This window comes from Pangasianodon hypophthalmus, chromosome 19 (genome assembly GCF_027358585.1).
Source record: "Pangasianodon hypophthalmus isolate fPanHyp1 chromosome 19, fPanHyp1.pri, whole genome shotgun sequence".
NCBI lineage: Eukaryota > Metazoa > Chordata > Actinopteri > Siluriformes > Pangasiidae > Pangasianodon > Pangasianodon hypophthalmus.
In genome coordinates, this window is record NC_069728.1 from 16,903,362 (window position 1) to 16,924,116 (window position 20,755).

Sequence of the window (20,755 nt, forward strand, 5' to 3'; positions counted from 1 at the left end):
TGCGTTCCGCCTTCTGTTGTTTTTATACTACAGGCCTGGCAATTGTTGGGGGCATTATTGACTTTGTAATTAAACTATTTTAAACGTCGGGATTTTGTAATCATTACATTTCGGGCCATCTGTTCCCAGCTCGAGGGCTGAGAAATGGGTCCTCCCCCCTGCCTTGAGTAGACAAAAGGCAGCACAATATGTGGTCAGTTTTGTTTTTTTTAATCATTAATTCTCTGTTCTTTATAAACAATATGGACAAATGGTGAAATCCTCATCCGAGTATGTATCAGCTCAGTATATATACAAATACAGCATGCAGCTCTGAGGCCGTATCATTTCTGTACACAAATGCAGCTCCCAATCTAATGTTACTGATTATGGTTTTATTAGCTTCCATCTGCTGAAAGGCTAACAAAGCTCAAATTGGAGAACACAGAGAGGGATAAAACACTCCTTTTTTTCCCCTTTCCACAGGGTCACGATGTATAAACAGCTTGTGACCTCAAACATCTCTATTGGCTTTGGTTTTGGTCAACATCTTTATCACACCTTTATCTTCAGCCTTTGTACAAAGGAGAAATCAGCTAATCTGCCACCGTGCAGATAACTGACTTTGATCCATAGCTTCTTCAGTGGTGTTTCCTGCCTGTAATCTCGAGCTGGACCACAGAGGGTTTGTCCGGTTTATCTGTTAAACATCTCTTTTCACGGGTGTTAGGTGAAAAGATAAAGATCACATCAAACACAGAGCAGTACACGACAGTTTGTAAGCCTGTGCTATTGCTGATTTCTCTGATATTGCGCAATAATTTGACTCTCTTAGTGTACAATCTTGGAGCATTATTAGTGCACACAACTCATTCAAAAATCATTTTCAGTGTACAAGTTCATATCATCAGTGATGACAATTGTCAGATGTATATGTTGTTAAAACCCCAGACTGTGGAACATAGTCAACATTCTTGAATTTTCACAGTACAGCGTACCTGTGGGGTTAAACCACCATAAATATCAGAAATCCTGCACTAAAAGGCAATTTAAGGCACAATGTGATCTTTAATTAACCTCTCTAATTAAAATTGTCCAAAGACAAATCTCACAATATATAATACGTATATAATATTTAATACTTTGGGATTTTTTTGTTTTTTTATTAAAGAAAGCTTGTCGGTAAAGTTCATAAGGAATCTGATTTAGACTTGAGGTGTGTTTCTGGCCTGGAATCCCACCGGACACAACAAAAAAGTTGAGCGAGCAGGAGGTTTTTGATTTCATGCTGTCAGATACGAAGCTCAGGACAAAAAAGACCACATTCATTAAAATGAAAGTCTGCAGTGCTGCCTGATCCATTTACAGTGTTTATTCATTCATCCTTAGTAACTGCCTGGTCAGGGTCATGGTGGTTTAAATTAGGCTACTGTTTTGTTTATATTTTGGAAAATAGAACCAACTAAAATTGTTACAAACATGCTGACAGTGTTGAGGTTTTTTTTCTCTCCAGTTTTCCAGTGCTTGCTAATAGCTGGTCGGCTAATCAACTGCTAGAATGCTCGCTTGCATTTGTCACACAGTTTTATTCTCCATTATCTACGCAAACATCACACACTATGCTGGCAATGCTGCCGTTTCTACCTTTGAGGTCTTTTTTTTTCCAGTTTTCCAGTGGCTATAAACATACACCCTACTGGTTTAGGCCACGCCCACTTCAGATTTAAATCCAAAGACAGCATACAGATACAGGGGCAGATACTGATGTTTGTAACACTAAATGGATACAGATAGCAGACACACATAGCATCGTTGCATTACATTTACATTTGTGTTACATTTACATTTAAATAATTTTATATATACAATATTTTTTCTCTAAAATACCAATTTTTTAAATACAGACCTGCTGACTGTCCTCTAGTCCATCTAGTATCACAGAAGAGTCTGTGACATGGGGAGTTTATTTCAGTACTATTTCCTTAGAAAAGTCAGTTAATAAGGTTTATTAACAGTCACGGTGGTCCTCCGGTTGACCCCATGAACACGGTGTTGATAGGAGGCAGGGAGGAGACCATGTCCCTCATCTCAGCGCCACTATGGTGAGGTAGCAAGCCATCTTGGGAATGGTGATACTGAGCAGCAGCGCCATACATGCACGGAGAAACAGAGCAAGGGATCGGAGGGGCTATTGAAGAACCTGCAACAGATACATTGTGAAGAAAATTACTGAAAATGGGCTAAATAGGCCTATATCTCTACACTTTTACTCTTATAAAATTATCAGGATCTATGAAAACTGAAAAACACCCCCTTGCCCTCCTGCCATCTCAAATAGCTAGTCAGCTAATTAACTGAGAGATTACTAGTTCGCATCTTTGCATCGTTATATTCTCTGAAATGTATTTAACTTCAGCCAAAGCTCAAAAAATATCATAACAACCATACTCTTCTATTGTTCTTCTACTCTTCTTTATTCTCTAAACTAGTTACATGTCCAGCTAGGTTTCTTGCTAGCTCAGAATGTATGTTCTGTGGCTCAAAGATTCCATACATCACACCAACACCCACTTAAAATGTGCATATTGGATGTGATTGGTCTAAAAGCTTTTGAGCCTATTTTGTGATGTCACAAACTGATCATTAAAAATTGATATCATGTACATGTTTAAAAATCACATTATTATTATTATTATTATTATTATTATTATTATTATTATTTGTTTGATTTCAGAAACTCGAGAACAAATTATTATTATGACATTTAAAAATCTAGCTTTTCAATTATCACACTTTCTTCAGTGTATGATAAACTATCAGCAATTCATCTGGATGGTAAATGACATAAATAACATTTAACAGTTTTCAAAATGCACCAGGCCAACCCTCATAGAAATAAACATTCACATACAACTTATACATGATGAATACGGACGTTCTGTCACAAATACATGATGTATAACAATGTAGCTAATCAAACTAATTATGGTATAGAAGGTGCGCAAACATGTTGCACATCATTTGTTTTCTGTGAGACTGAGTTGGATAGCCTATTATTTGGTTTATATTCTCTATTAAGTCACCCAGCAAAAATAGAAAGTATATGTTAAATAAAATCAGTCACAATATGCTCCAAACTCCTCGTGTGAATTCACTCCCATCGTTTCTTGTTATAAAATTCTTATGAAATAGGAAAGTTTTGTCTTCTCACCTGCGGAGCGTGTAATTAGAGGAGGTTGTGCAGGGTAGTAAGGTGTTGTTGGCTTTCTGCTCGTGTCGTTCAGGATGTTGAGAGGGTCATGGACCTCAGCGTATGCAGGGACAGAGCGAGTGGAGGTCACACTGCTGATCACTGATACATGCTGATCGATTAGAGAGCCCATCCTCTGCGTGTCCACGTAGCCACTGTTCCCATAGTAGCCTGGAAGTGAGGAAGGAAAGCACTTAAATTACAGACAAAAGTAGATTTTTAGTCTAATGATCATATTTGCAAGTTAAGTTAAGCATGCTCAGTCAGGAAAATTGCTCACATCTGTATTCAGACCGCAGATGTACATAACTACAGTCTTAAGTGCTACTCAGACGTTACGCAGGACTTACACACACGGAGTGGAGTTTCAAAACAGAGGTGAGGAGCAGTAATAAGCCCAGTGCCAGTTTGATATAACCACACTATATCACACTGAAATGTATATTTTGGGCTGTAAATACACTCAAAAACGATGAAATTCCAATATCAAATACATAAATATGACTCTATTAATTAATAAATAATATCGTCCATGTAAAGACCACAAAAAGTTTTTTTTTTTTCATATGGAGGACACCCGAGGAGACATTGCTTATCTCAAGGACCAAATTGTTTATGGGCAAAATTATAAACAACACTTAAAGTGAACTGCAAGTGTAACAGATGACTGCTTGGTAAGCTTATCTTTCAAACCGTGGGCAATCTTATCAGTAGAGCACATTGAAATAATAAAAACTTCAGCATTGTTTTATTAATTTGACAAATCAAAAACAATAATTAAAAGTGTGATAAAATAACCAATATCACACGCAGACATTACAATTTCATGACCTTGATGAAGCTCTCATGGATTCATTCTGATGAGTAAATGTCAGAGCACAATGTAAAAACATAACACGTGAATTAATAGGATCAAGTGCTTTTTTAATAGCTGCTGAATAATACTGATGGAAGCCATATTGTTAAATGAAACCAAATTTGTAGTGATTAATGTAATAGTTACAACTAGGACTATTTAAACGCTTGCTGTCTTCTCATGTATCATATTAGTTTGATTTTTAAATCATTTTTTCTTTTATGTAACATTGTATTATATTTAACAGCAAAGAAAAAAATCTACCTTCTTCTTTAGTCCGTATTTTCTATCCCTGGTTTTTTTAAAGCGAGTGCTTGTGTTAACGACACTTTTGAATAACTCATTCTTGGATGTTTCTACTCAAGATAAAACTTGGATAAGACTTCAGAGGCATGAACTACACAAGTAATTTGCATAATCTGAATGGGGAGTCTGGAAAATCAACATAAGCTCGTGCTTAGCCCATCCTGGAATATGTGCAAATATCCATGAACAGTAACCTTTGGACTTAAGTTGCTGACTCTGACAATGGCCCTATATTTATATGTGTAATGTGTTTAATTATTGTATCTTTTAGTTATTAAATAATCCGAGATTTCAATTTATAGTTTATTAGTTGGACCAGTTTTATTGACCATTGGCAATATTTAGAAGAGCCAAACCTGACAATCTCGATCCCACATTATTTACTTGGTGCTAATTACCCAACAAAAGTGCAACAGCTTTGCCATCCTCACCACTGTGTGCAGCGCTGGTGTACGCTGGACCTGAACATCCTCCTCCACTCCCTGCAAATCCGTAGTCCATTAGCTGTACTCCCTGAACCTCGATGGTGGGCTCAGAGGTGGACGGGTAGCTTACTGACGAGGCTCTGGAGCTGTACGCTACACCACTGCAGCTGCTATTAAAGCAGTCCTTAACCAGCTGCTGACCACTGAAGGAGGAATAGCGTGAACACTCGCTGCGAGCCTGGTAAGCCGAGGGGGGCGTGTGGGTCTGTGTCAGGCTTGTAGGCTGGTAGGTGGAGGAGCTGGTGTAGTAGGTGGAGGAAGGCAGGCTTTGGTACATGGCATCAGGGAAAGCCTGGCAGGGTGCATGAGGCTGGACAGGGCAGCTGCTCGGTGATCTCACTGCCATCGGGCCCTGGTTGATCACACTGCCTCGGTTCGCCATGGCCGGAGAGATGGGAGGGGTGATCAACGGACCACTGCTCTGGGAGTAGTCCAACTGGCCTTGAAAAAAAAATATTACACAAAATTTTTAGCTTGGTTTTTTGATACATTGCATAATTTGTCTTTAAGAGATCTGTGAAATATATAGTCAATATCTGACTTCACTCCTGAGAACTCCTGTTTCAACACTTGTCAAATCCAACGTGCATTTAGACTCATTACTAAATACATAGTTTGAGAAATCCATCCCTGCAACAAACCTTTGCATATTTTTAAGGGAAATTTAAAATCTCATAAATCTTTTATAATAATAATAAAAAAAAGCTTACTTTTAACTTTGTGGTTTTGCAACAGTATGTCCTTTAATACTTTATGATTATTAATTAGCATTGCTGTGACTTCTTATAATATATAATAATATATATATAATAATATAATATAATATAATATAATATAATATAATATAATATATATAATATATATAATATTCAATCCAATTAATTTTACTCTAACTGTTTTAGTATTTTATGTGCAAATATATATTTTTCTCCTGCAAAAAATCGTTATCATTTTCATTGCTCTGACGTCTCCATGATTATTCAGACCTGCTTTATACTACAGTGGGACTAAAGTGCTGTTTTATATGCTGGCAGCCATTTTACATGAAGATGATTGCTAAATTGAGAAAAAAAATTGGACATATATGGCAAATTAACACGATTTTCATTTTCACTATGGTTATTCATGGCAATCACAGTATACACACTATAATTCTCAGTTGTATATACTTTTATTTATTTACATATCCAAATTACCTTTTTAGTCTGGTCATTTTCTATCAGCCAATTTTTGTTTAGATTTTATTTATTTACTTTTTAAAAAAATTATTTATTTAAATCTGTAATTGGCTCATTTCCTTTCACCTGATTTTTTTTTTTCTGGCTTAAAGGCAAGTGCTTGATTTAATGTGATTGGCCTAGATACAACTGAAAATCTCTCACCTCCAGAGCTCTACTTGAGAAAAACCTGGCAACCTCGGAGACGGTAATTGCACACAAGTCATTTCAAATAATCTGAATGGGATGCCCATAAAATCAAGTTAAGCACCTGTTTAACAGAAGTCTGAGATCAATAACTTTCCCTGTGTATCTAGTGATGTGTCTTTCGAAATGAAATCGCCAACACTGTGTGAATATATTTAACGCCGCAGTGTCACAGTGTTAATAAGGTAATAAAGTTCAGTAGTTAGGTTTAGGTTCTTTAATCATAGAGCTAATGTTCTTCCTCAATCCCAGATTACCATAAACCATCACTATTCTAGCAAATAAATAAATAAAAGTTAGATATTGTCTCAAAACGCCTGACCTAGATTGTGAAAAAGATGTGATGTTGTTTGAGAAGTATATTAGTGTTCATAAATTGTGACATAATTTCATACTCAGACACTCCTGTAGAGTTTTATTCTGATTTAAAGTGTTTACCAGATAGTGTAAAGCTGTCTGTGTCTGGCCCCTGGTACACCACCATGGTGGCCCCAAGTCCGTGCTGAGCTCCTGGGACAGACAGGTGTGCATACTCCGGCTGGGTCTCGTTCTTTACAGATGAATCGTTGTTCACAAGCCCTGCTTTATTACGATTTGCCAGGAAGCATGAACTCGGTGAAGCCGTGAACGTCGCCTTACTGGCATCTGAAAACATTTAGAAACAGTATGGTTACATCAGCTTACTGAACAAACCTGCAGCAGTCAGAATAATAATCCTAAAAAAACTAAACAATGAGTTTACCTGCATTTCTCATATATTTATCCAGGAGATTCTGTAGATCTTGCTCTTTATCGTTATTGAACTGTGTTTCTATTGCCAGCAGGATATATTCATCCAACAGCATGCGAATGAGGTGGAAGGAGCCTGACAAGAGATTTTCTCAATGAGTTATAGCTTGAGACACATTTATTACAGCTGAAAGTTTGAATTATTACAGAGGAGTAGTGACAAATGAGATCAGTGGACTTTTTTATAGGAAAGAATTCTTCCTCTCTTATATCTATGAAGCAAAAGGTTTTGTGTTTAATTCTGGCTATTTTTTGTTTAACCAAATACAATTTTTACTATTTCTTTATATACTAAAATAGTTTTAACACTGTACTTAATGGCATTTTAACTATTTACAGAACTATGCAAAAGTATTTTTTTAATATATATAAATGTTACCTTATTGCCTGTTTTATGCCTAATGCATTTTTGTCAATAAAAAAGAAAAAGAAAAAAAAAGAAATACATTTCCAATCGTTAAAAATATAAATAATAAATATATATATATATATATATATATATACATATATATATAGGACCATAATGGACCACGTTTCTAATAAAAAAAAAAACATCATCAAGGCTGTCTGGGATTTTAAATGCAGAGAAAGAAGAAGTATAGCAAGTTGTCTAAGAAACCTGAAGTGACTAAAAAAAAAAGTTTTAAACATAAAAAGGCAAATTTATTTTTATTTTTAAAACCGATTGTATAACTGCTCAATATAGTAATTATTTTATTACTTTTTTAACTTTTTTTTACATTTTTATTTTATTACTTTTTATTACTTATTATTTTATTACTTATTTTATTACTTAAGGCATCTTAACAGTACAACATTTCTATTTATTTATTTATTTATTTGGAGGGGGTATCCTTTCTTTAATTACTAAATGGAAACTTTAAAAGTTTATTTTATACAAACATTGTTGCCCATTCCCTTAAAGGGGGCCAATAATTCTGGAGTTGACTGTATTTCTACTTATAAAGAGTACTCGTCTTGGATCTTTTAACTTCTATGTTCCCCATATTTCTGGATTTTTCCAGAAACTATGTTTATGAAATTTACTAAAAACTTCATCACAAATTCTTTGTATCTTTATTAATTTAATAATTTAACATGCCCTATGCAAATAACAAACTCCATGAGGATAATTTGCAATTATTAGAATTAAAATATCCAGATGGTATGAAAAGAAATCTCTAAAAATCTTTAATATGTCCAGAAATGTTCATAATTTCCCCTAAATCTCCAAATTCAACACATTTTTATCTGAATTCTGCTTTTATGTCTCAGTTGCATCTGTGTTCTCCGCATCCTGGGACTCAAAAGAGGCCCAAACGTGTTGTTTTGGGGAGCTAAAATAAAAATGCTTGCTATTTCTGCCATTTAAAATGCTATGAAATCAGAGCTGAAGCATGAGAAGATGGTGAAATGTTCAGACTTTACAAAAAGGTTCTTTTTATTTAAGCTGTCTGATTCTCTGCCTGTTGTGTGTCCAGTGAGGTCATGTAATGGCCTCTCTAAGTGCGACTGTTTGGCTAGGTGTGTGTGTGTGTGTGTGTGTGTGTGTCCGCAGAGCCATCAAAAGCTAACATAACTGGAGCTGGGCTCTTCCTAATCAGTGCACACGCGTCCAAGAGATAAAGATTTGTTTACTCAGGACGGGTCACTACATTTTACAGCACATTGTGGCTTTGTAACCAAACTGAGTGGAGGGTTTGTGTTGTGGGAGAAAAAAAACCTCTTTACATTTACCAGAATCAAGAAGAGGCTGAAGTGTATGAAATGTATCTCTGAAATGAAAGTGTGTATGAAATGTATCTCTAAGACACATGAAATCCTAAAACGACTTACCAAAACTGGTGGCGTTGTTTAAGGTGAGGCTGTGCATCACACGAGCTCCAAAAAAACTCCATTTCAGTAAAAAGTCCTGGGCTCGTTTTTTCACCGAGCGGCCGTTCTGTTTACTGGGCTGATGAAAGAGCGGAAATAAAGATTATATTCGCTCAGTTGCAGTTACTGTGGATCTGATGAGTGTGTATTTTAGTTTTAACTAACCTTAATGACTTTCTGTTCCACCACAGAGTCCAGCCAATCAATAAAAGACTCGACTGTGGCGTTTTTTCTTAGGAGCTCCTTTAACTCTTGGAACACTGTGACAGAATCGTCTATGACATGAAAACAGGAAAAAGAGCAATTTTAAGCACAATAAAGTACACCGTATTTGCAATGAGGTATAAAAGTGTAGCCAGAAATATACATTTAGATTAGACAACAGACTGAGGCCCAAATCTCACGAGTGGTATTTTCTAAATCCGGCAAATTTGACTGGTCAGAATATGTTGATTAATTTTCTATAAGATGAGCTCTGAGAGTAGTTCTGGCTGTAAGGCAAATCACAAGTTTATATTTATGCACATGTCCTAATACGTTATCGTTTCTATAGTAACAGCTCGTTCACAGGGACTTGTATGGTGGATGTAATTTTTTGGAAGGAGTCTCCAGTGTCAGAGCTTTGTAACAGTCAGAGGTAAAGCTGTATCTTTATTTTTTCCAACAAAGTCTTCCAGAAAGAGGAGTTTACGCTCTGCATAAACTCTTATTAACTTGATTATATAAGCCAATGAAGAAAGGAAGAAAGCCAATGACTGTTTATAGCAGATATAAGTGCTAAAGCTAAATAGCGTGTTTGGCGGACATTCCACAACATTAATCGTAACTACAGACATATAAAAATGACGACATGCTGCTCTGTAATAAAGAAAAAATGTAATCGTTGGCAAATTGCTGTGGTATAAGAGGATTAAAACACTTGGGCATGCATTGTTATAGGAAAATACTCATAACAGGGTGATAACAGTAACTCCGCTTCATTGCACCATCCTGTCGTTGATTATTTTCCTATAACAGCACTCTCCATTGTTTTATTCTTTATTTATTCCATAAATTTATTTGCCAAAATCTTCCAACTGACAGTAAAAGAGGGTAGGTAGCTACATTCATCCACCCAGTCAAAATAATTACTTTCCTTATCAATATCTACAAATCGATCAAATGTTTAGGGCTTAAGACTGCACAGTAAGCTGGGAAATCTTGACGGGTTGCCAATACTGCTAATATTAACGCTAATACTATGCTTATGCTGTTTTTATGAAGATAAAAACAAGTCATATTTGGCTCACATTCGGAGTAGAAATCCAGGTCCTGGTCGCTAGTGTTTGAGAGGAGCGCCTGGGAGCCGATGCTGTTTAGATCTACTTTGTCAATGTCGTTCACCATGGCCGTCACGATGTTTTGGTCAAAAAGAGCCGGTCTTGCGATCTACAGAAAAAAAAACATTGCTGTTAAAACAAATCAAGAATACTGTATCTATCATCCATGCAAAAGTGTTGTTAGGAAATGCTGACCTGAGCAAGGTGTAAGAAAGAGGTCTGGCGCTTTAAGGAGGAGACAAAGCGCCGAGCTATTGGCAGCTTCTTTTCTGACAGGATTTTTGGCAGATTTTCCAAAGATGAAACCATCCAGGGCTCCCAGAGTTTTGCAAAATTTCGGATATCTGCCAAAAGACTAGACATGTTGTCCCAAAATTACTGAATGTTACTTCACATAGTTCAAGCACATTGTGGACATTGTGGATATGCTGGAAAAAAATCCTTAAGCAAACTTTCCATATTGAAAAAACTGTCAAACTAATGAGTAATAAATTGTTAAGCATTGACGGCTATTGGCTGATACGCAGCTTTCTTACAAACTACACACAACTACGGAAGGAAACGAACCTTTCCGGCATATCCTGCATTGTAGCAGGAATGAGAACATCAGTCAGGACCTGAGAAACACAAGCAGTTTGACATGAGATCATGACCTCGTGCCAACACGCAGACCAACATGATTACAAGTTTGTAAGAATTTGCAGTTGCGAGGCAACTTGTGTGAAAGTGACTGAGCCATTGCAGTGAGGCCAGACTTATTGCAGGCAGTCATAGCTTTGCAATCATATACAACTTCATTTATATTAAATCTAACAAAAATAAACTTAATTCTACATGATATTGGGTTGCACATGTCACACACACCTACACACACACACATACATACACACCTTGTATAGTATGGAGTCACACACACAAAAAATATCCACGATTACTGGATTCTCCAGCAGAGGTAAGAGATGGTCCGGCATGCCTTGCCAGAAATGCAGCAAGAAGTTCTGGATCTGAAATACATGGAAGGAGTAAATTACTTGCTGTTATAGGAAAATAATCAACGACACGGTGGTGTGATGAAACAGTGTTACTGTTAACACCTTAACGTGGATTCATTTTCTATAACAGCACATCCTGAAGAGTTTTATTAGTCTTAAAACACCACAGCAAGTTTCTAATAATTAAACTTCTTTTAATTAATGAAATATCAACAAGTCATACTTTTCTCCATTTATAGTTACATTTAATATTGTGGAATGTCCACTAAACAAGTTCAATCGCTTACGTTAGAGCAGCTATAAACAGTCGTTCCTTCACTAACAGCTCTTTTTTCCATTGGAGTTAATGATAATAATAATAATAAAAAAACACAGCTTGTCATGTTACAGAAAAACCAGAAGTCCTGAGGACTTTCCCATGGCAGAAAGCTAACTGACTGTTACTGGCACTGGAGACTCCTTCCAGAACATCTAAACATCTCCTTACAGTAAACTTCACCATATCATTATTATTCATTCTTCTTTCCTAAATAACAGCACATTTTTAATCTGTTTATTATTAGGCTTAGCATCCACCCTGTGTTTGTTGTTACTATAGAAACAGTAATATAGCAGAACATTAGTGTAAACCTATGATAAGCGCATTATTGTAAACCTATGATTTGCTTTACTGTTGTCACTACTGTCGGAGCTGCTGTTATGGAAAATGAATCAACACCTTCGGATCAATCAGATTCGAGAATTCAACAGTGTTGTGGTATTATTATGATTCGAGTTTATTGAGAATGTGGTTTTAAATTATGTACAATTCAACTATTCTTTTCAGATTGGTCTTAAAGTCGTACCTCTTCAAAGTTGACACTGATGGCGTTGTCGAGAATACACTGGCAGTGAGTTTTGTACATCATGATCAGTGTGTCAACCTAAATTAGAAATGCGTCAGGGAAGAAAGTTCATGTATACAGTTGTAAAAAAAAATATATATATATATATACAGACTGAATAGTCAGAAAAATAGGTACTAAACTACAGCCTTTTGTACGCTTACTATCTTTTTACCTGAAAAATGTGAATATACAGTAATGTTATTTATTAAAAACACTATATTTCAGTCATTTTTGTTTGGCCCAATTTGAGATTTAAAAAATGAGGTTAAAAAAGGAAGTGCATGAGATTTAACATTTTTAATTTAGCAATGAATAAATAGTTAACAAATGAGTAAAGGCTGAAGTAAGATGCAACATACTGTAAGTTAATAAGGATGGCTTTTACTTGAGATTAAACTTGGAGACTTTTACAGAGGAATATGTCAGTGTTTTCAGTTTTAATGGCCTACAGGGTATGTACTTAATGTACACAATATATAATACCTGTTTTATGCATTAGCATGAAGTAAGTCCTATATTTTTTCCCCAATGTTTTTGCCCCAGAGTCTACACAATTGGACCTTAACGCCCACTGTAGACTTTTAATTAAAGTCTAGAGTAAATTTCAAGCACCTCCCAGGTAAAAGATACAGTACATACTAAAAATGAAAAATATACAGTATATTCTTGATGCGACAAGGAAAGCTACAGTTTATTACCCATTTGTTTTGAGTGTGCTCAGTGTTAACAGGACCCGCAATAAACAAACCTTTTCTTTCGAAATGGAGTCGTGAAGCAATAAATGCTGTGCACTTGGGAATTCGGGTAGCAATGTTCCTGTTTTAGAACTGAGAGAATATTTGCGTGTGAAACCTCCCTGTGAATTACAAATAAGAGACATATATAGATATAGATATAGATATAGATATAGATTATAGAGCTTTTCATTTTTTTAAACTGAACATCTTTCATTTCATGATCATTTCATTATCAAACAATTTTACTATTTTACTCATCATAATTTTGGTTTACTCACAAAAACTCAAAGTGGCATAATTATTGTTCTGTGTATTGTACTACATATGAAAATAAGTGTTAAAGTTTAAATATTAACATAAAAAAAAATCACAACCTCATTTTTGAGCTTGCTCCCAGAGAATCTGTGACAAACATGAAACACATGAGAATAATACACTCTCAGAGAAATGTTACAATCAATATAATGCAAAGAAAAAATAGAGAAAAAATCTATTAAACATACTTCGCAAATTTTGTTGTCAAGTGCAAAAGTTTGCCTCCCCTTTAAAACGAAATGAAGAAGACAAAGAAATATTTGTCACATTTATCAACAATTAAAATGTTCTTTCAATATTACAAGGGAAAAAATTTCATTTTGTGTATTTTAACATACACCAGTTCTCAGCTACTGAATCCCTTCATTTATTTACAATATTTACTAGAATTTATTTATTTATTTATTTACTTACTTACTTATTTATTTCCAATATTCAGTTTTAATCCTGCTTCAAAACAGGCCTGAAGTTTGAGAGGGTGATTGCAAAACGTTTTTTCCAACTTTCCGACCAATCTTTCTGTTGATTTTGTCTTATCGTAGGATAATTCTACTTTTTAAACTTTGTACAGTACTACGAATTGTAGACGAATTGTAAAATAGAGCTATATTTTATTTTTTTCCATGCAAAAACATCGGGGGTGCAAACTTTTGCACTCAGCTGTATTACACCACCATTTTCCCTAATACATGAAACATTCAATGATTCCCCTTTCATTTTTCCTTTTACTTTTCTACTAACTGAGAAGAAGAAGCTGGGAGCTTTAGGTTTACCTGGTCAGACCTTTTCCTGAGTACACTGAATGATAATAAGCACTGCTCTCCTTAATCCCGATTCCATAGTAATGATACCTAAAAAAAAAAAAAAAACAGAAAACCACACTGAAAACACATTGTAAAGTATAATCTCTGATGCTTAAATATATTTGACTAATAAATAAAATATTAATTGGTGCTCCTTACTTTGAGTGGCCTCTGGTGCCGAGTCTTCGAGTCGTCAGGAGAGGGAATTTTTGCCGTATAGTCTATAGTTACACCAACAATATACATTCAGTGCTTCTTGTGCTCACTGATTGAAATTACACAACTGTTAAACACTCAATAACGTTTCAATTTTTAAAATAATTCTACATAACAATGCTTACCTTGCCGAAAGTGGCAGCGCAAGCAGGATCTAATTTCTCCTTGCGACAGAAGTCTAGGTAATGTGCATAGAGGATGCACCGAGGCAAGCAGACTCCTTCACAAACTATATAATTTTCCTCAAGCCTAATTGAAAAAAAAATGTTAGCTGAAATATTGCTAAAACAATCTTAAGGATCACCACAGATGAGGATAAAGATGGCAATACCATTGAAGTGTTAACTGAGTTTGTTTCTTCTTGTCCTTGATGATTTCACTGATGCTCTTCTTTGTCACCGTTTGCTTCAGAGAGAAATTCTTCGAATATTCAAGGTGGTCTAAGTCATCTTCAGAGGAGATGGTTCCATTGCTTTCGTCAGCCTCTGTTAAATAAAATATACTCTGTATAAATGAATTGTTATCTAAGTAGAGCTGTGTATCACTGACCAAAGGCTTAGTGTGGCAGAAAATTTGATTATATTTCATAGAAAGGCAGAGACAATTTCCTGTGCTTTTGTAAAAGGTTTATAAGACTGTGTACAACTAAATTCTGAAATGTTAAACAGAAGAAGACAAAGAAGAATAACAATAAGAAATGAAGAAGGACAACAATAATAAATAGAGGGTGAGGAAGATGGTGATAGAAAATGAGGCAATCATTGGATGTAAAAAAAAAGGCAATTTTGATCAATAAATAAATAATATACAAAAATTGTAATATACAAAAAATGAACTAGTCACGGATGAAAAATGGCATTTTGAAATATAAATTAAAAAAAATTATATACAAAAAAAAACAAGTGATAGAAAAGGAGCCAATCATAATCATGTTTTTTAAAAATAAATAATTTAAATTACATAAGTGAGATGTGGATTACATTCAGTTAAGCATCTAATAGCCTATACACTGAGTATATATTGAGGATGATTGCCATGAAAATCAGGTTAATTAGCCATCTTTGTAAATTTCTCTCAATTTCCTTTCACGTTATTTGGCTGTCAGACTTTAAAACAGCATTTTAATTCCACATCAGGTTAAAGCAGGTCTGAATAATAATGAGGATGCAGGCCAAATGAAGAAAAACATTATCTGTGCAGAAGAAAACATTGAAATTTGCACAATTCAGGTATAAACCTAACCTCACTTTAGGCCGTAGATTTAATAATGATAATAATAATAATAATAATAATAATAAGATAAGATAAGAAGAAGAAGAAAAAGAAATTATTGGCCTAAGTAATTTTTTTTTACAATTATTCTATGTTGATGAATAAGATGCACAAAAAAAAATAATATGAAGTTGAATAATAACTTTTATATCCCATTTCCTCTAATTAGCACTGGTTTTACTCCTAATGTCTCCTAATAATCAATATCAAACTCTAACCAACGTGACCCACCTGATTTAATCCCCGAGTCTTCCTCCTCTTCATCAAACTTGTCTTTGAAGAACATGTTGTTTCGGAGATCTTGGAGGTCGCCGGTGTTGATGTGATGGAGATCATCAGCACTGTAAGTCCTCTTCGGCTGCGGTGGCTGTAGCTGATGAAACGTATTATTAGTCTTCACTGGACTTCCACTGTTTCTTTTCATTGGTGTGTAATGGAGATGATTAAAAGGAAACAGCTGGAACTGAATTTCGAATGCGACGTCACTCAGTTGTAAGCATTAACACCTTAAAAACAATAGACTCATCCAAAGTAAATCCAAAGACACACATCTCAGATCCGGTAGAAGTCTGACTGGACGACTCTCCCAGCACATAGGGTTTTGGGAAAAAAACACTTTTTTCCACGTCAATCTGTTAATCCACTGAAACAGGTAACACCTTCCGGTCCTAATTAAAGCTGTGCTGTGTCTGAAATGGTACGTCACTGAGGCGAGTGCCTTGAGGGCATTTATCTTATTTACAGAAGACTGGCAGTAGACTGGGAGTATTAATGATTAACCTGAGGGGCCATCATCTCCTTAAAACCTGCTGGTGTTGCCTTTCAGCTAGACTACACCTCCATCCAGAGCCGTCACACCGCACTCTTCACTTTCAGGCCTGGTTTAATTAATCTACATCCACATGGCAATAACACACAGACAAACATGCTGTGTTTTATATGAGATACATTGATATTTGTTAAAGGTGCACTCCAAAATCTTTCAATCTAATCTGTGTGTGTGTGTGTGTGTGTGTGTGTGTGTGAGTAACATGGAGAAGAATTTTGAGACATTTCACTGTCCTGAGAAAAGAACAAAAACCTGTTTTCTTCAGACTCACTTATAGTCCAGCATATTAGCTAGATATAACAATAATAATAATGATAATAATAATAATAATAATAATAATAATAATAATAATATGATGGTGAGTCAAATGATACCCTTAATTTTTTTTTACATTTTGCATTTAACCATTGCCACAAAAGTGTATCATTTTCCTACATAATCTCCTTTTCATTCAGTGTAAGTGTTCCAGTGCGTAATGAATGTCAGTATTCCTCTAGAAATTTTTTTATTCTAATTTATCTCGTACTTTTAAGGTTTTCATTTGACTCACTCTCATAATAAGCTTTAATTTTGAACCACCTTTTATGCATGTGGTAGCTCAAAGTGATGTACAGTCAAACAGTGAAAATTAAATGCTAAAAAGTACTGTAATAATACACTACAAAAAATTATACGCTATATATCCAAACGTTTGTGGACACCTGATCATCACACCCGTATGTGGTTCTTCCTCACACTGTTGCCACAAAGTTGGAAGCACACAATTGTGTAGGATGTCTTTGTGTGCTGTAGCATTACAATTTCCCTTCATTGGAGCTAAGAGGACCAAACCTGTTCCAGCATGACAATGCCCCTGTGCACAAAGCGAGCTCCATGAAGACATGGTGTGTGAAGGTTGGAGTGGAAGAACTCGAGTGTCCTGCACAGAGCCCTGACCTCAACCCCACTGAACACCTTTGGGATGAACTGGAACACTGACTGCACCCCAGACCTCCTCACCTTCTGTAACATCAGTACCTGATCTCACTAATGCTCTTGTAGCTGAATGAACACAAATCCCCACAGCCACACTCCAAAATCTAGTGGAAAGCTTCCCAGAAGAGTGGAGCTCATTATAACAGCAAAGGAGGAATAAATCTGGAGTGGGTTGTTCAACAAGCACATATGAGTGTGATGGTCAGGGGTACACATACTTTTGGCCATATAGTGTATCTTAGCAGGTAAAGATATCTTGAATAAAGGAAAGATTATCTAATATTTCTCATTATGAGATCATTAAATAACAAATATAAAACCATTAAGCCCATTTCTAGACATATTTAGTGATTTCATGCTTAAAATGATTCTATTGTCTGATAATTCTGATTCTTTCCCGAAATAAATGCTTGAAATAAGCAACATTATCTGCCAATAGAATAAGATAGATATAATTTCAAGTTGAATTAAGTAAGAATATCTAGAAATATGTTTAGTAATTTTAATTACTTGCTAACATATTTTTAAGTAATGCAATAATAAAAAAATAATGTGATTAGAAATGCACAAATAATTTTATGCACAAAATAAGATAATATAATACAAAGAATTTCAGAATAGTGAATTAAAAAATCAAACAAAACTATAAATAATTTTTTAAAAAATTGCGGCACACGGACAAACACTTCACCTTTATCAGTTTATTTGTACAGATCATTCTTTGATTTTAATTTTAAACATATTTCCGAATATCACCCTGAAATTAATTCCTGGTTACACCACCGTATAAGATTAAGATAGATAAGATAGTTAAGATAGTCTTACCAAAGATCTTATGGAGTTTTATCCAACTTTTCCAACACTGGAGTGATACAGTAAGAGCAATGCTGGATGCTTGCACTTTCCTGAAGGTGAGGAAGGGGTTTCAACAAAAGCGTTGTTAAAACTTGCTCTTTTCTTGGTAAACTCACGCTTAGAGCACAAACACGGGTTAGGTGGTTAGCCAGAGAGAACTAGCTAGAGAAAGTGGCGGGGGTAAACACAACCAATGGAGTTTAGAGGATAAACACAAACAAACATAAAGCAACATGCTGGTATAACATCCTGCCGGCACGGACAATGCATAAACACGGGTATGCAAATGAGTCTTCTGTGCGAAGGCAGTATGTACACAGAGGTATTATGCATTGTCAAAAAATGTTTATCTTTGAAACACACACTACAGATAAAAATTAGGTTGAAAATGATGGAGTATTCCTTTATACTTGGGGCCTTAAGAACTGAATGTACTCACATTTACTATGCAAGGTGTGGTCACAGATTTCCCAGCTCACACACACACATACACACACATACACACACATATGTCTGATTCAACTCATCAGTAAAGAGGTGACCAGGTTTAGCAGAAAAATTGACAAACTGTGCAGGACTATTTTGTTCACCTCTGGCCTGTGCACTCCATATAACCTCGACCAATTGCATTTACATGTACACAGTTATTACATAACTCGAACTACACTTTATTAGGTACACCTGTCCACTTTATTAGGAACACCTGTACACCTGCACATTCATGCAGTTATCCAAAATGCCAATCATGTGGCAGCAGCAAAATGCATACAATCACGCAGGTCAAGAGCTTCCGTTAATGTTCACGTCAAACATCAGAATGAAGGTGAAGATCTCCGTGATTTTAATCGAGGCATGGATGTTGGTGCCTGATGGGCTGGTTTGAGTATTTCAGAAACTGTTGATCTCCTGGGATTTGCACACACAACAGTTTCTAAAGTTTACACAAAATGGTGTGAAAACCAAAAAAAAAACAAAAAACATCCTGTTTGCAGAAGGTCTGCAGGCAGAAACACCTTGTTGATGAGAGAGATCAGAGGAATATGTCTAGACTGGTTTGACAGGAAGTCTATAGTAACTCAAATAAGCACTCTTTACAACCGTGGTGAGCAGAAAAGCATCTCAGAACGCATCTCACAACACATCAAACCTTGAGGTGGATGAGCTACAACAGCAGAAGACCACATCAGGTTCCACTCCTGTCAGCCAAGAACAAGAATCTGAGGCACAGACTCACAGACTGGAAAAAGACTATTTGATTTTTTTTTTTATCTTCAACTGTCCAGTTTGGGTGAGTCTGTGCCTATGATAGCCTCAGATTCCTGTTCTTGGCTGACAGGAGTGGAACCTGATGTTGTCTTCTGCTGTTGTAGCTCATCCACCACATGGTTCGATGTTTTGTGTATGCTGAGATGCTTTTCTGCTCACCACGATTGTAAAAAGTGATTATATGAGTTACTATATCCTTCCTGGCAGCTCAAACCAATCTGGCCGTTTTCCTCTGACCTTTCTCTTCAATAAGGCGTTTCCACCCACAGATCTATCGCTCACTCAATGTTTTTTTGTTTTTCGCACCATTCAGTGTAAACTCTAGAGACTGTTATGTGTGAATTTCCAGGAGATCAACAGTTTCTGAAATACTCAAACCAGCCCATCTGATACCAACATCCATCCCACGGTTAAAGACAGAGATCACACTTTTTCTTCATTCTGATGTTTGATGTGAACATTAACTGAAGCTCTTGACTTGTAACTGCATGATTTTTTTTGCATTGTGCTGCTGCCACATGATTGGCTGATTAGATACCTGCATGAATGTGCAGGTGTAGAGGTGTTCCTAATAAAGTGGATGGTGAGTGTATGAGACTATGATACCTACCAGGAATTGATGGAACAACATCAAAATCAGATCGTTTCAGACATATATACATATATCGTCATATAAGCTTTCAAGGTGAATGCAGACAAAAATTGAAAGGAAAGATATTTTACTTTACTGTAGAATGTGGCGTGTGAAATGATCCTTTAAAGAGTATAGAAATGTGATATTTAACAACTGAAATAGGGATTAATTATGAAATAATAGAATCTGAGTAGTACAGCAGTGCAGTTGAAAGCTTTACTATCTCACAGCTATAGGATCCCCGAGTCGATCCTGATCTCGGGCTACTGTCTGTGTTGAGTGTCACATCTCCTCTCAGTGTTTGTGTGGGTTTCCTCTCACCTCCAAAAACATACCAGTAGGTGGATTGACTATGCTAAATTGTCCCTTGGTGCAAGGGAATGAGTGTGTGTGTGTGTGTGTGTGTTGTACCCTGAAATGTACTGGCATCCCATCCAGGGTACGTATTCCCACCTCACACCCAGAGTTCCTGGGATAGACTCCGGATAGATCATCACCCTGACCAGGATAAAGCGCTTACTGAAGATGAATGGATGAAAGAAAACATCGAACCCAATCCCATCAAACTCAACTCCGACATTAGCTTTATTGATGATTTACACAAATTGATCAATTACAGATTGATAAATTGGAGAACAAATGTATAAATCTGTACTGGATGAAACAGGTTTCTCTGGGTGGTTGTGATCCT

The 20,755-nt window shown here is 35.9% G+C and overlaps 1 protein-coding gene across 1 annotated transcript; it reads right to left on the reverse strand.

Moving 5' to 3' along the window:
• Positions 1–1,165: 1,165 nt before the first annotated feature.
• On the reverse strand, positions 1,166–16,182 carry rfx6 (regulatory factor X, 6). The gene is made up of 19 exons (XM_034313842.2): positions 15,737–16,182; positions 14,565–14,718; positions 14,359–14,482; positions 14,177–14,238; positions 13,988–14,065; positions 13,274–13,301; positions 12,911–13,018; positions 12,121–12,198; positions 11,174–11,287; positions 10,851–10,900; positions 10,479–10,638; positions 10,254–10,392; positions 9,130–9,239; positions 8,926–9,043; positions 7,043–7,165; positions 6,739–6,945; positions 4,823–5,317; positions 3,191–3,400; positions 1,166–2,179 (listed from the first exon to the last, which is right to left on the reverse strand). The coding sequence occupies exons 1-19, from the start codon at positions 15,927–15,929 to the stop codon at positions 1,995–1,997; spliced, it is 2,736 nt and encodes a 911-aa protein (XP_034169733.2). The 5' UTR covers positions 15,930–16,182; the 3' UTR covers positions 1,166–1,994.
• Between the last annotated feature and the right edge of the window lie 4,573 nt (positions 16,183–20,755).